The sequence below is a fragment of the Ochotona curzoniae genome, unplaced genomic scaffold, assembly GCF_017591425.1.
Source record: "Ochotona curzoniae isolate NIBS_2020 unplaced genomic scaffold, NIBS_Ocur_1.0 contig_2861, whole genome shotgun sequence".
In the NCBI taxonomy this organism is placed as follows: domain Eukaryota; kingdom Metazoa; phylum Chordata; class Mammalia; order Lagomorpha; family Ochotonidae; genus Ochotona; species Ochotona curzoniae.
Window position 1 is genome coordinate 1395919 of NW_024465620.1, and position 14990 is coordinate 1410908.

The 14990-nt window shown below is 58.0% G+C and overlaps 2 protein-coding genes across 2 annotated transcripts in view; one reads left to right on the forward strand and one right to left on the reverse strand.

Annotated features, from left to right (window-relative positions):
- Positions 1–332: 332 nt before the first annotated feature.
- HRC (histidine rich calcium binding protein) lies at positions 333–3336 on the reverse strand. Its single transcript, XM_040978312.1, has 6 exons — positions 1512–3336; positions 1360–1430; positions 1109–1177; positions 876–930; positions 594–630; positions 333–459 (listed from the first exon to the last, which is right to left on the reverse strand). The coding sequence occupies exons 1-6, from the start codon at positions 3334–3336 to the stop codon at positions 423–425; spliced, it is 2094 nt and encodes a 697-aa protein (XP_040834246.1). The 3' UTR covers positions 333–422.
- Positions 3337–4617: 1281 nt separating this feature from the next.
- Positions 4618–14990, forward strand: part of TRPM4 (transient receptor potential cation channel subfamily M member 4) — a 32687-nt gene continuing 22314 nt past the window's right edge. Inside the window, exons 1-9 of the mRNA XM_040978205.1 lie at positions 4618–4679; positions 4934–5001; positions 10596–10770; positions 11109–11289; positions 11374–11537; positions 11725–11908; positions 13665–13726; positions 13829–14020; positions 14177–14276. Of these exons, the coding sequence (XP_040834139.1) occupies positions 4656–4679; positions 4934–5001; positions 10596–10770; positions 11109–11289; positions 11374–11537; positions 11725–11908; positions 13665–13726; positions 13829–14020; positions 14177–14276 (1150 nt within the window). The 5' untranslated portion in view covers positions 4618–4655. The remainder of the gene's footprint in view (positions 4680–4933; positions 5002–10595; positions 10771–11108; positions 11290–11373; positions 11538–11724; positions 11909–13664; positions 13727–13828; positions 14021–14176; positions 14277–14990) is intronic.

The following is a 14990-nucleotide window of genomic DNA, read 5'->3' on the forward strand; positions in this document are numbered from 1 at the left end:
CAGAAGTGTGCTCCCCGACCCCTCTGGCTCCGGGGTTTGCATGGGAGAATGCTTTCCACGCTGGGTGACATGGTGTGGGAGGCGGGGGTGGGGAGGAGGAGGGCCGGGGGAGGAGCCTTTGTCCCCCAGCCCCCACTCTCGGTCAGCCTCCTTGTCCCAGCAGTCACTCAGTGATCACGGGTAAAGAGAACTGTTTCAACAGGCTCTGTGTGTGGACTGATTCGGGGGGAGAGGGAGTGTTGGGGACCCAGGCATTCAGGGGTTGCTGAATCCAGCTACGCCACCCCACCCCCTGGTGTCCCAAGAACCGGAGTCCACCCCAACAGTGAGGGTTCGGGGAGCACATTTATTCAGAGCAATAAATATGGCTCGTGAGAGGGAGCTGAAGGGATTCAGGGGTGCGTCTGCGTGGCCGGTCTGGCTCAGGGCTCGGGAGCTTCCAGCATGTCAGCCAGGGCCCTGTGGAGGAGACAGGGCGGTGAGATGGCCGAAGGGGGACCCCCGGGTGTGCCCATTGCACAGACGGGGCAGTGGAGGTCCGGGGGTCCTTCTGTAGCCCGTGACCCTAAGCCCGCCCTCCTCCCGACACTTACTGGTACAGGGACGAGGAGAAGTAGTCTACGTAGCTTCCTGGGGGGCGGCAGAGAAAGCAGGCTTGAGGGGGGGCTCCACAAGCGAAACCCAGCAGTGCAGGGTTAGGGGTGGCTCCTGCGTCTTCTGACCCCCTCGCTGGCCCTGCCCCGTTCCCCTGCTGGGGGCGGTATCTAAGCCTGGCAGCCCCGCCCCCAAAGCATCACTCCATTCCCCAGCCCCTTCTTGGCCTCAGCAACTCCTTCCCGGCCGGGCCCGCCCCCATCAAGGTCGGCCCGTCTCACCTGGCTTGCAGATGGTTTCACAGACCAGCGGACAGAGGTAGCAGAACTGGCAGTGCTGGGGGTGGGGACGAGGAGAGGGTGAACAACAGGGCCCCAAGGCTGGCTTGGTCAAGGTTAAGGTTTGGGTGGGAACTGGGTGTGGAGTCCTGGCTGTATCCGGGATCAGTGTGGGGTTAATGACAGAGGTAAGGCTGGGGGAGGGGAGTCTTCTGGGGCCACAGGGGGGTGTTCACCTGGCACTGGTCACAGTGCTCGTTCATGTGCTCCTCGTCACAGTGACACTTCTCACACTCGGTACATCGCTAGGGCCAGAGGAGGCTAGTTAGGGAGATGTCCTACTGCCATGTTCCCCAGGCTGGGAGATCCACCCCCGGGGAACACTTCCCCAGGCCTGCCCCCTGCCCCCCGCCCCCTGGCACAGCTTGCCAGCCCCTCAGCCCTGGCCCTGCTGTGCCAGCGCTCCCCTGCAGGGCTGGGCACATACGTCACAGAAGGTGCAGTAGCTGCACAGGGAGCCTGGCTGGTAGTTGCTGTCCTGCTCGGCATCCTGCGGGCCTGTGGGGACAGGAAGGCGGCGGTGACCCTCCCAGGGGCCTGGCTCTTTGCCCACCCCAGGAGCCAGGCCAGGGCGCGTACCTGTGTCTTCACCACTCTCCTCGCTGGATGCACCTTCAGCCTCCTCCCTCCCGGCCAGGGGGTTGGGGATGATGCTGAAGGGCAGTTCCTCTTCCTCCTCCTCTTCCTCCTCCTCTTCCTCCCTGTGGTCTCGCCTTAGCGGGGCCTGAAACTTGGCCCTTTCTTTCCTCTCCTCTTCCTCCACCTCCATCTTCCCCTCCTGCTCTTCCTGGCTCAGGCTGAGACCGTGGCCTTCCTCTTCTCCTTCCTCCTCTCCCACACCCTGGAGGTGGGCACCTTCCTCCTCCTCTTCCTCTTCAGAGCCACCCCTCCTCACATGACTTCTGTCCCTTCCTTTGGAGTGCCCTTGGGGCTGGTGGCCAACCTCCTCTTTGTGGGATCCTCTGAGATCCTGGTCAGTGTCATGCAGGTGGCCTTGCGGCACTTGGTGGCCAAGCTCCGCCGATGTGTCCACGTCTTCCTCTCTGTGGTGGTGGTGGCCAGCGACTCCATCAGGGCCATCCCCCTCCTGGCTCCCTTGACTCTGGGGTGGATGGCTGGTCACATGGTGGCCAGATTTGGCCGTGACCTCTTCCCTGTCCTCCTCCTCTTCCTTCTCATCTCCAATGCCGTGGTGGTGGGCGTGTATGGGCACCTGATGCCAATGTGCAGTGGACACATCCTCTTCTTCATCTTCCTCATCTCTGTGGCCTCGGTGCCCGTGGTCAGGGACATGATGATGGTGTTGATCAGACATGCCCTCATCTTCATCCTCATCATCATCTTCCTCCTGGCCCTGGTGGCCGTGGGTCCAATGCCCGTTCTCAATGGAGTCATCATCATCATCGTCATCATCATCTTCCTCATGGCCTCGGTGCCTGTGGGCCCGATGCCCCTTCTCAATGGAGTCATCATCATCATCATCTTCCTCATGGCCCCGGTGCCTGTGGGTCCGATGCCCGTTCTCAATGGAGTCATCATCATCATCATCTTCCTCCTGGCCCCGGTGCCCGTGGGTCCGATGCCCGTTCTCAATGGAGTCATCATCATCATCGTCATCATCATCTTCCTCATGGCCTCGGTGCCTGTGGGCCCGATGCCCGTTCTCAATGGAGTCATCATCATCATCGTCATCATCATCTTCCTCATGGCCTCGGTGCCTGTGGGCCCGATGCCCGTTCTCAATGGAGTCATCATCATCATCATCATCTTCCTCCTGGCCCCGGTGCCTGTGGCCAGGAGTGTGGTGGTGGGCATCTGAGATACCCTCATGCTCTCCCTCTTCCTTGTCGTGGCCTGGGTGCCTGTGGTCAGGGGAGACATCCTCCTCCACCTCTTCTTCATCACCTTCATCCCGTCCGTGGCCTGGGTGTGCGTGTCTGTGATGGGGACGCTCGCTGGAGACAACATCATCCTCGTCCACGTGGCCATGGCTCCTGTGGCCCAGGACGTGGTTCCCATGCTCGGTCAAGTCTTCCACACCTTCATGGCCATAGCCTCTGGGCCCGTGGACCTTCCCAGCATGTCCCTCAGAGACACTCCCATCTCTAGCCGTGTGGCTGGGATTCCCAAAGCCATCTCCTCCATCCGCCCGTCTGTGGTCTTGGTAGCTCCGGAGATGCCGCCCACCCTCCATGGACACATCCTCATCGTCCTGCCCAGGGCCTCCGTGGCTGTGCTCAGTCACCATGTCCTCCGAGGACCTGGGGATGTCTGCATTGCCGTTCCAGTCGCTGGGGCTCGGCCCAGCCCCTCTCAGCTGCTGGGTCACAGCAGGAGGGAGCAGCAGGCTGACTACAGCAGCCCAGAGGAAACAAGCCTGTGGCCATGGCCTCTGGTGGCCCATGAGGATGGACAGCGCGACGTGCCCCCGGTGTGGCTCCAGCAGCTTCCGTGGCCGTACGGACACCCGTTGGGGTCCTTGTCCCCTTCCAATCCGACCTCTTCTTCCTCGCTGTGTCTCCCCTGGCTCTCGGACACCCCTCTGAGGCTGGCTGGGAGCCCCCTGACCTCCCTCTCGGGCCCTCCCTCCCCATGCCACAGCCAATAGGGTCTCTCTCCTCCCCTCTTGGTGGCTAAATTTACTCTCAGGCCTGAGTTATTCCTGGCCAGCCCCCGCCTGCCCCTCCCCTCCTGCTCCTCCACGTCCCAACTGGGGAAGGGGTGGGTGGGAGAATGGGGTATCTTCCTGGTCCGCAGAAGGGACAGGGGCTTGGCACGGGACTGCCAGTCAGCTTGTGTATGTCATTGACACAAGGGCTAGGCCTGCTGGGGGAAGCCTGGGATAATTTGGGGTAGGCAAGAGGGGGGACCTCATCAAGGAAGGACTAGAGGGGAGTTCCTGGTGTTTCCAGACTGAATGGGACCCTTTGGTGGGGGAGTTGGGTGGGAGGGCCGTGTCCCCACCCCCTGCACAGGGTGACCTCCTATCTCTGGACTTCAGGTCTGTCTGAGGGCAGGGGACCCGAGGCCAGGCAGAGCTATAAATACAGCCGGGGCAGGAGGAGGAGGGGGCTCAGGTTACCAAGGCCCCAGCTGTCCCCAGCACACAGAGCTGGCAGGCTCACTGAGCCCGCCCCCCTCACCTGCTGCTCCGCGGTTCCGGGGAACTCCACAACCCCCTCCACGGGTTCCCACCTCTCCCCATCCCCAGTTTCCACATCTGTCTCTGGTCAGTGTACCCCTCCCCAAATCTCACACTCCTCTTTCTCAAGCCTCGGGACTCCCCAGCCTTCTGCGTGTCCCTCACTCTCTCTGCGGGCACCTCCTTCTGACTCTGTCATCCCTCCACCACCTCGTATTTGTCTCTCGTCCCTTTGGGGTTGTGTGAGTGCCCCCTCCCTCACTTGGCATCCCTCCTGAATCTCTTCCCCCCTCCCCGGGTCGCCATCCTCCTCTTGTTCCGGCCCTACTTGCAGTTCCTCCCTGGGTCCCCGTTCCCCAGCCACCCACGCCCCACAGTCCTGGCCCCTGCACCCACGCGCGCGCCGATCGTGCAGGGCCCGGGGTGTCTCCGGTCCTTGCTTCGAGCCGCCCGTCTCCGCCCCCGTGACGTCCCCCACGCCCCGCCCCGTGGGGGCTGAGCTGGGAGGTGGCGGATCCGGTTTGTTCGGGAGAGTCGGGAGCCGGGCGCGGAACCGGGACCGTGGGCAGCCGGAGGGCGGCATGGTGGGCGCGGAGAAGGAGCAGGTACGGCGTGGAGCCCTAGGCACGTGGCAGGTGGGGGGTCGTAGACATGGAGCGCTGGGCAGCTGGATTCTTGGGGCGCACTGGGAAGGGGTGGGGAGCCGATTCCTGGGTCCTTGGAGACCCGGCACGGGGTGGGGAGGCGGTCCAGGGTTTTGGAGGGCGCGTAGAGGGTGATTTTGGGGTCCTCCAAGCCTTGGGTCCCCCCACCCGGCAACTCCGCCCCACGCGACCTTCCCGCTCGTGTCCCTCCGCAGAGCTGGATCCCCAAGATCTTTAGGAAGAAAACGTGCACGACCTTCATCGCGGACCTCTCAGACCCCGGGTGAGCGGGCTGCCCGCCCCAGGGCGCACTCGGCCTTCCCGCCCCTCCCCTGCTCCGGGCCCACCGCGCTTGGGGTCTTGCGTGCTCCCCTCTATTCTCTAGGCTCAGACATGGGTTCCTTGTCTTTCCTCCCCTGTGTTGCGGCTTCCTGCGTCTCTGTCGCTCTGCGTCTCCGTTGGCTACCGCGTCCTGTTCATTCATTCGTCCAAGTCCACCACCCCCAAGCCTGATCAGGATTCAGATTTCTCTGCAAACACGTGCTGTGTGACTTCGGGATAGGCATTCTCCCTCTCTGGGCCTGGTTTGTCATTCGGGTGTGACAACAGGACTTCTTTCCTCCTGGGCGCGTGGCAGGATTAAGCAAGTTCATATGTTTTTTCTTCTCCTGGACCAGTGCCCAGCTGCCCTGAGAGTCAGCTTGGGAAAGTTTGCAGCTCTCACTGGGACAGGTATTAAGTGTCCCACGGTGCGTTTGCCGTCCAAGACTGCACACATTGGGCTGGCCTCACGATCTTCAGGGATGGTCTTCTGAGCAGGTGTGGGCTGCCGGTGATTTGCAAGAGGGGCCGTGCCCTTTGTCACTGCAGTGTGTTTGCAAATGATGTACAAATAGGCTGGTCGCATGAATGCATCGAAGCTTTTTTTTTTCAAGATTTATTTATTTTTGTTTAAAAGTACAGAGAGAAGGAGAGAGTCACTTGTTCACTCCCCTAAGGGCCGCAAAGGCCAGAACTGGGCTGGTCTGAAGCCAGGAGCCAAGAGCTTCTTCCAGTCTCCCAAATGGGTACAGGACCCCCAAGCACCTGAGCTGTCCTCCGCTGCTTTCCTAGGAGCACGAGCAGGGAGTGGACGGGAAGTGGAGCAGCCAGGACTTGAAGCAGCATCCGGTACGGGATGCCACAGTGCTAGCTGCACTCTAAAACTTATGGGAGTGTAGTCGGTCAAGTGTTGGAAGTTGGGTCTAGAAGAGGAAGGTGATGCAGAGAGAGTGGCTGGAGGGAGGAAGGCAGGGAGATGGTATCTACTGGGACGGGCCTCTGGACCCTCCCCTGGGAGCTGAGGGGAGGCATCTGGCCGAGATGAGGAAGGGGACGCGGGGTGGTGACACTGCGAGAGCAGCTGGGGGTAGGAGGCTGGAGGAGGCACCAGGTTGGTGACTGGGGGTGGGACGTGGCATGTGCAAAGTCCTCCTTCATGACTGTGCCATACAGGGTGGGGTTTAGATGCAAGGAACTTTGTCATAAGCGCAAGGAGGGTGCTGGGGAGGGCTGGGCCTCAGAGCTCACCAGTGGGACCCAGGACCCAGTGCAGGGGGTGCTAGGTGCTATGGAAAGTGGGGGCTGATGCTGGATGTAGAATGGCCCTGGAGCCAGCCGGGAAGTGGAGGCAGGGGTCTAGACGGGAGGGGAATGTGAGGGTGGCCCTGCCTGTGCCGTCTGGTCACTAAGCGGGGTCCTCCAGCTTGGGGTTTGAGACCGAGTGGGGCACAGGGAAAGCAGGTCTGGCTTTGGGAGGATCTGAGCTCTGGGGACTCCTGGCCGCCCAGGGCCAGCATGCAGGAAGTGGATGAAATGTCACAGGCACGTGGAGCAGCACGGCGAGGTGTGAGGGCAGGGAGGCTGCGCCAGCCTGGACTTTTATTTTATTATTTTATTTTCCTTGTGCATGAACGAGCCTGTTTGCAAAGCCGTGTTTGGAGGCCCCAGAAGCTCTTCTCACCCGAACCTTCTCTTTGTCAAGTCACTTGCCCGTCCTGGGGGGCTTGGCATTAGAACTGAGTTGGGAAGTCTCGGGGTCTGTGGGGTCCTCACTCTGGGTAACACAAGGCAAGTGAAGAGTGAGGAAAAGACAGAGTGGCCGGGCTGGGCTAGGGTGGGAGAAGGCCAGCGGGGTGTGTGGACCCTGTGATGAAACAGGGGTTCTGCAGGGGCCATCTCGGAGCTGGAGCCAGCACCTTGTGCCGCAGTCAGCCGAGACCTGAATAGGGGCTGTTGTGTCCAGGGTCACACAGGTAACTGCTAGTCTCAGTGGGCAGAGTTCTGGTTTTGGTTGCCAGGTGGCAGAGGACGTGGGGCATAGAGATAACCGTTCATGCCATCCATCTGCCCATCCCTTGGGCACACATGGTACCCAGGTGGTGCTGGAACAGTCACCAGTGGGGCGAAAGGAGCCGAGGTTTTTTTTTTTTTTTAATTTAAAAGGTTTTTGATGATGTTCACATAGTTTGTTAGGGTGGGAAGGGTCCAGGATCAGTAGGAAATGGGTGAGACCTTTGTTTCCACATTTTCTTTTCCTTCTTCCTGTATCTGGGGGAAGAGGGAGGCAAAGGGAGAAGCCACACCCAGCCTCCCGACCGCCTCAGCACCCGGGGCTGGGAACGGCCACCCGACGTCATCCCAAGGTCCCTGATGTGGAGCACGCCTCACGGGTCCTGCTCAAGTGGCTTCAATAGCTCTGAGATGCTCTTGATCTTGCAGATGCAAGGGTGAGGATCTCCTCCCAAGGTCCATCGGCTGACACAGTCCTCCTCTGAGTCTCCGTTTGCTCAGACACTTGTGTCATGCTTCACTGGAGTAGTTGATCAATCGGTCCTGCCCTCCTTTCTTTGCTGTGGTACCAGGTGTCCTCTGCAGGCTCCAGTGGCCTGACCTGTCCTCCAGGTGCCTCTGGGAATGCCGTCCACTGCTCCGTCACAGCCAATGAGGAGGTCCGGTTTTGACAGATGTACTCCAGTGTCAGGCCACAGGTCCTGCCACTCTCTCCATAGTTGGAGTTATGAGTCCTGTGGTTTAGTTGTGGGGATCCTCAAAGAAATCTTGACCGAGGTGATCTCAGTCCTAAGTCTTGTGTGTGAACCCACCTGTACCTTGTCCAGTTCTGTCATCCACATTAGCCTACGTCCACACTGGTAATTATGATTGCTAGGTCAGATCTATCTCCAGCTCATTTCTTATGCAAAGCAATGGGTGCGGCGGCCCAGCCCAGTGCTGTCCTCCACATAGAAGGCCCTCAGGCACGCCATCGGGAGCTGCGGCCCAGTCAGAGTGACCCCCAGTATCCTCTGCTGGGCTCGCCCCTAGTTTCTGTGTCTGCCAGCATGTGTAGTGGACTCATCCGGTCTGTCCCACCTTCCGTTCAGCTCTGCTATACATAAAATTGGGTGTTGAAGCCTAGCTCATCCCAGCTGACCCTACCCTCCAACTCACATAGCCAGCGGGTGCTACTGTCTGTTTAGCCAGGCCCACCCCGAATCCTGGTTCTCATTGAGCTTTATTATTATTATTTTTAAGTTTTATTTATTTTTTTTTTTAAGATTTATTTTATTATTTTTTTATTGGAAAGGCGGATATACAGAGAGGAGAGACAGAGAGGAAGATCTTCCGTCCGATGATTCACTCCCCAAGTGAGCGCAACGGGCCCATACTATGCCGATCCGAAGCCAGGAGCCTCTTCCGGGTCTCCCACGCAGGTGCAGGTTCCCAAAGCTTTGGGCCGTCCTCGACTGTCCTCCCGGGCCACAGGCAGGGAGCCGGAAGGGAAGCGGGGCTGCCAGGATTAGAACCGGCGCCCACATGGGATCCCGGGCGTGCAAGGCGAGGACCTTTAACCATTTGTGCCACCGTGCCGGGCCCAGTTTTATTTATTTTTATTGGAAAGGCAAATTTACACATATAAGGAGAGGGAGAGAAAGATCTTTCATCTTCTGGTTAATTCCCCAAGCGGTCACAACAGCTGGAGCTGAGCCAATCTGAAGCCAGGAGTTTCTCCTAGGTCTCCTTTGCAGGTGCACGATCCCGAGGCTTTGGGCCGTCCTCTGCTGCTTCTGCAGGCCACAAGCAGGGAGCTGGATGGGAAGTGGAGCAGCCAGGACACAAATTGGTGCCCATAAGGGATGCTGGCGCACGCAAAGTGAGGATTTAGCCACTGGCCTGTAGCGCTGGACTGAGCTTTTGATTGGATTTCATATCTGGTTAGCAGGGTCTCAGGAGCCCCATGGGTATGAAGAATTCCAGGAGGCTGGGAGCTGGTGCATGCTTGACCAGAAAAGGCAGGGTGAAGTGGTCTGAGGGGCCTGAGGGGAGGAGAGAGAGGATGGACAGTGAGATAGGCAAAGGGATACAGTGGGCAAAGCTAGGGCACGCCGTGACATTCAACTCAGAATGGAAAGCTGTATCGTCTGTGCAGTGCCCACTGGCCCTGGAGCTGGCCCACCCGTGTCCTGTGCACCCTGGGCAGCCAGGATGGCCACCTGCAGAGCTTTTTAGCACATCCACGTGGGAGGGGCTTTGAAAAGTTCATGGGAAAGTGAAACTTGAGAAATTATGAGTATTTGGTGCAAAAATGTTTTCACAAGCTGCGGTTCCACCAAGCATCCTTGCAGGCTACCCGTATGGTCCTTCCTCAGGAATCTGTCCTGACATTTGGATATGGGCTCTCTCACTGTCTGGACTCTGCAACTAAGGACCAAGGGGCTTTAAATACATTTATATATATATATATATATTATATATATATTTATATATATATATATTTATTTCACTTGAAAAGTTACAGAGAGAGGGAGGTTTTTCATCTGCTGGTTCACTTCCCAAATGACGACAATGGCCAGAGTTGGGCCAGTCAGAAGCTGGGAGCAGTAGCTTCTTTTGGTCTCCCATGCAGGTGAAGGGTCCCCAGCACGTGGACCAGTCTCTGCTGCTTTCCCAAGCACATTAGTAGAGAGCTGGATGGGAAGTGGAGCACTGGGGACTGGAGCCAGCATTCCTATGCTGGCACCATAGGCGGGTGGCTTATTTCACTATGCAACAATGCTAAATACATTCCAGACAGGTTCCTCATTCCCCAAGCCCCGCGTTCACTGTGAAGCTGCGACGCCAGTCACAAGCAGTGGCCTGGGAACCTTGATGTTGATTTAGTCGGGGAAGGAAACGCTTTGTCTATGAGAATCATACATGGAGAACACATCCGTTTACCGCAGGGAGAGCCCCACGGGCTCACGGGTGGATGCTGTGGCCTGCACGCGGCCCGATTTTCTGAGGAAAACCCTGGAGTTGGGGGTGGGGGGAAACAGATCTCCCTGACTGTTTGGTCCCGTGGGCTTTATCAGGGGACAGTCGGCCAGGCGTCCTCCTGGGCCATTGTGCAAGGTTATTTAAAGCTCTCAGAGGCGGCTCCAGCTGGGGCTGGTATGTGGTTCTCATTCCAGGAAACCCTGACTTGTTGCTGGGCGGGGGAAGGGGAGGAGCCAGCGCTATTATTGTCTGCTCCCAAGAGGAAACTAAGATCAGACTCAGAGAGGTGAAGCCATGTTCCTGGGGTCACACAGCAGGCCCGGCCTCCGCACACAGCTCCCCAGTTGCTCCTTGGATTTCCCTTTCCTGCGGGGCCGTGGGCAGGGAGGCCCTGCTAACTGCTTGCTGGGACAGAGGTTTCCTTCCGGCAGGGAGTGGCCTGGAGCTGTCCGCGGTGCTCGGAGCCAGTGGCAGGGTCTGCCTGGATGCCGCTCTGGACGCTGGGGCTCAGGTGGGGGTGGGCCCCCCGGGTTCATGCTCCCACCCTCACTCCGCCACCCCCACCCTAACCCCCACCCCCAGAGGGACTCTGTGCCAGTGCGGCCGCCCCCGGAAAGCCCACCCATCCGTGGCTGTGGAGGATGCGTTCGGGGCAGCTGTGGTGACCGAGTGGGACAGTGATGTGCACACCACCGAGAAGCCCACAGATGCCTTCGGGGAACTGGATTTCATGGGCGCTGGCCGCAGGCCCAGCAATGTGAGGCCTGCATGTCCGGGTGGGCCGGGGGCTCCCGGTTCTGGGATCTGGGGGAGTCCCAGCAAAATGTTGTGTCTTTCTGTGTGCCTGGCTTGCCTCCTCCCTTGGGTCTCTGTCCACTGTCTTCCCCAGTCTTTGTCGCTGTCACTCTTGTCTCTGTCCACTGTCCCCTAGTCTTGATTCCCTCCGCCCTGGGCTCTATCTCTTCCCTTGGGTCCTGCCCCCACCCCAGGGTTTCTGTCCTTGTTACACTCTGGGCCCCCCATCTCTTCCTCCTTGTCCCCACCTCTCCCCGGGTCTCTGCCCTCTCCCCGTGACTCCGTCCCCTGTGTCCACAGTTCCTCCGACTCTCGGATCGCACAGACCCAGCCACAATTTACAATCTGGTCACACGCACATGGGGCTTCCGGGCACCCAACATGGTGGTGTCGGTGCTGGGGGGCTCATCGGGCCCCGTCCTTCAGACCTGGCTGCAGGACCTGCTGCGTCGTGGGCTGGTGCGGGCTGCCCAGAGCACAGGTGACCGACCGGGGTGACAGGGGGGCTCTCGCTTCCCCAGTGCCAGGCCCACCCTCGACTTGGCTCGTCTCTGTTGCTGTGCAGGGGCCTGGATAGTCACAGGCGGGCTGCACACGGGCATTGGCCGGCACGTCGGCGTGGCTGTGAGGGACCATCAGATGGCTAGCACCGGGGGCTCCAAGGTGGTAGCTATGGGAGTGGCCCCCTGGGGCGTGGTCCGAAACAGAGACAACCTCACCAACCCCAAGGTGTGACCATCGGTCTCAGAAACAGAGTCTGAGGGAGGAGGGTTTGGGGCTGGACCCCTGGTCTTGAGGATGGCTGGCTGGAGCCCTGTGTGTGAGGGAGGAGGGGCTGGGCTGGACCCCTGGGTGTGAGGGAGGATGTTCCTGTGTCTGTGTCCTGACCTCCCCCTGAAAGGCTGTATGTCCCCAGGGCTCATTCCCTGCGAAGTACCGGTGGCGTGGTGACCCCGAGGATGGAGTTGAGTTCCCCCTGGACTACAACTACTCAGCCTTCTTCCTGGTGGATGACGGCACCCATGGCCGCATGGGCGGCGAGGACCACTTCCGCCTGCGCTTTGAGTACTACGTGGCGCAGCAGAAGACAGGCCTGGGCGGTGAGTGGCGGCCGCCGTGGACTCCCCTCTGCCCATCAGTAAAGGACATGACTCAATGAAGGGCTTACCAAGACCAGGCAAGGGGCAGGTCCTGGCACCTGGCTCCCTTGGCCCAATCTTTTGCTTTCAAGTTTTATTCGAAAAGCAGAGAGATTGAAATCATCCACCATTTGGCTCACTCCTCCAGTAAGTCACTGGCCAGAGCTGGGCCAGGCCGAAGCCCGGGGCTGGAACTTCCTCCGAGTCTCCCACAAGGCTGGCAGGAACTCCAGTGTTTGAGCCACTCTTGGCGCCTCTCAGGGTGTGCATTCGTGGGGGATTGCATCTGAGGCAGATAGCTGGGACCTAGGCTGGCACTGCAAGATGGGACACTGCTGTCGCCAGCCACAGCTCTGCCCACTGTGCCACTGTGCCGCTCCCCTGGAGCAGAACTGGAAAGAGAAAGCAGAGGGTGAGACTGGGCTTGGTGTGCGATGCCCATGGACCCGTGTGTCTGCCCAGAGGCGATGTGGATGGAAGAATGTCACAGAACCCCTGGCCCTGGCTTCCTCCTTGCCGCAGTCCGTGTGCTTGTTGGAGCCATGCGAGCCCAGAAACTAAGTGTCCGAGGGAACCAGTGTGTGCCGGTGGGATTCAAGTCCGAAATTCCCTATCTTGCTTCTTTTTAAAAGTACTTTTAATTTCAATTTTCTTTCTCTTTTTAAAAAGATTTATTTATTTTTATTTTAAAGGCAGATTTATAGAGAGAAGGAGAGACAGGGTACAGGGTCCCAAGGCTTTGGGGTGTCCTCGACTGCTTTCACAGGCCACCAGCAGGATGGGAAGCAGAGCTGCCGGGATTAGAACCAGCGCCCATATGGGATCTTGGCATGTGCAAGTCGAGGACTTTAGCCGCTAGGCTATATGCCAGGCCCAGTAGCATTTTTTTTAAAGAATATTTATTATTTTGTTTGAATGGCAGAATTACAGGGAGGGAGAAGGAGTGGTGAAGAAACAGCTAGATCTTCCGTCTACTGGTTCACTTCCCAAATGGCCACAGCAGCCAGATTTGCACCAGGCCAAAGCCTGGAGCCTGGAACTTTCCTAGGTGCCGTATGGGAAGTGGAGAGATTGGGACTGCAGCCAGCTGCCTAGCACAGGACATTGCAAAGCTGGCCTCTTCCCAAATGACTGTGTGAATCTTTTTTTTTGGAGTAGTTTTCCAATTCTTTGGGAATGTAAGTCATTTTCTCTCTCCCAGCTTTGAAAAGTCAGTTTTAAGACCACGTATTTTGTTTTCTTACCTTGTTACATTAGCCCAAAACTCTAGGCCTCGTGAGTGTCCACACAGAAATTTAGCTCAGTATAAAGTGACCTACCATTGCTGATGGCAAATCTATCGTGGGTGCGCACACGTGCTCGGATGTCCCCTTTCCTTCTTATTTCCTTCCTTTTCTGTTTGAACTTTCCCCCGTCTGGCTCCAGGGTGGTTAATTAATGACAGGGCTGACTCACATGAGGAATGCCTGGGCAGTTCAGGGTCCCTGGAGTCCAGGTGCCCTGTGTTCCCCCTCCTCTGAGGCACTGGGCATGGCAGCTTGCCAAACCTGGTCCCTTCCCAGCGCACTCAAAGAAACGACACTTCCCATGAGCTTTATTACCTGGCGCCAGCAAGGGAGCAAGGCTTGCCCCAGGGACTCCTGGGAAATGGCGTTCTTGCCCCTCCGCAGCAAAGGCTGATGGGAGAGGACTGAGCGCCTGACCTGTCTTCTCTCAGGGACCGGAATCGACATCCCCGTGCTCCTCCTCTTGATTGAGGGCGACGAGAAGATGTTGAAGGTAGCAGGACCGGCACACCTCGTGTCCCAGGCTGAGGGAGTGGGGTCCAGGGAGGGCCTGTGTCGGCCCCGCCCCAGCTTGACTGCCCACTGTGTCCTGCAGCGGATAGAGGATGCCACCCAGCTCCAGCTGCCCTGCCTGCTGGTGGCTGGCTCTGGGGGAGCTGCTGACTGCCTGGCGGAGACCCTGGAAGACACCATGGCCCTGGGGAGTGGGGGGTCCAGGCGAGGAGAAGCCCAAGACCGGATTAGACGTTTCTTCCCCAAAGGGGATCCTGAGGTCCTGCAGGCCCAGGTATGACATGGGGCGGGAGCGAGCCAGGCTGAGTACCAGGGCCGAGAGTTGAGGGAGGAGGGGTCCTGTGGCAGAGTCTGTGACTGTGGCCTGACACCCCTGTGGGCAGGGCCCGAGAGGGCTTGGGCTGGGAGTGTAGCATTGTATGTGGGACAGGTGGAGAGGATCATGACGCGGAAGGAACTGCTGACGGTGTATTCATCGGAGGACGGCTCCGAGGAGTTTGAGACCATTGTCCTGAAAGCCCTCGTGAATGGTAAGATGCCCACCCTCACCTGCCTGGTTGCTTTGTCCGTCCTGGCTGACTTGAGGTCCAGGCCATTTTTTTTTAGCTCTCAGGCCTTCTTCCCAGCAGTGTTTCTTAGGCCGTGTTGGGTTGTTTACAAGGCTCCCCCAGATATTTCCATTGTGTTGCACATCTGTTTTCATCTGTTGGAGCCCATATCCATTTTCTCCACTTTCCACCAGTCTATGCTGAATTTTCATCTGTTCATCTGCCTACCATTCAATCTGTGCCTCTTCCATCTCTCATCCTTTCATCCAGCCACACACCCATCCATATTTTCATTTTTTCATTTATCTATTCCATCTGTCTACCTGTCCATTCTTCATTCATCCTCTTATCCATCCATCCATCCATCCATCCATCCACTTACCCATCCATTCTATCCACCATCCATCCATCCATCCAACATCTATCCATCCACCAATCCATCCATCCATCCATCCATCCATCCATCCATCCATCCATCCATCCATCCACTTACCCATCCATTCCATCCACCATCCATCCATCTGTCTGCCCACCATACCCCTATCCCATTCTTTCATCCATCCATCTTTCTTCCTTCCTTCTATCCATCCATCCCCTTATTCACCCACCCACCTTTTTATTTATCCATCCAAATATTCTCTCATCTATCCATCTGCCTATCTACATGTCTCTGACATGTGGCAAGCCCTTTAGGTG

What these genes read in the sequence shown, in the direction of transcription:
- HRC (XM_040978312.1), bottom strand. Translation starts at nt 3,336, where the DNA reads ATGGGCCACCAGAGGCCATGGCCACAGGCTTGTTTCCTCTGGGCTGCT. An exon ending in GGAGAGTGGTGAAGACACAG is followed by an intron (nt 1,431 to 1,511) that starts GTACGCGCCCTG and finishes CTGTCCCCACAG; the next exon opens with GCCCGCAGGATGCCGAGCAG. An exon ending in TGAAACCATCTGCAAGCCAG is followed by an intron (nt 631 to 875) that starts GTGAGACGGGCC and finishes GCCGCCCCCCAG; the next exon opens with GAAGCTACGTAGACTACTTC.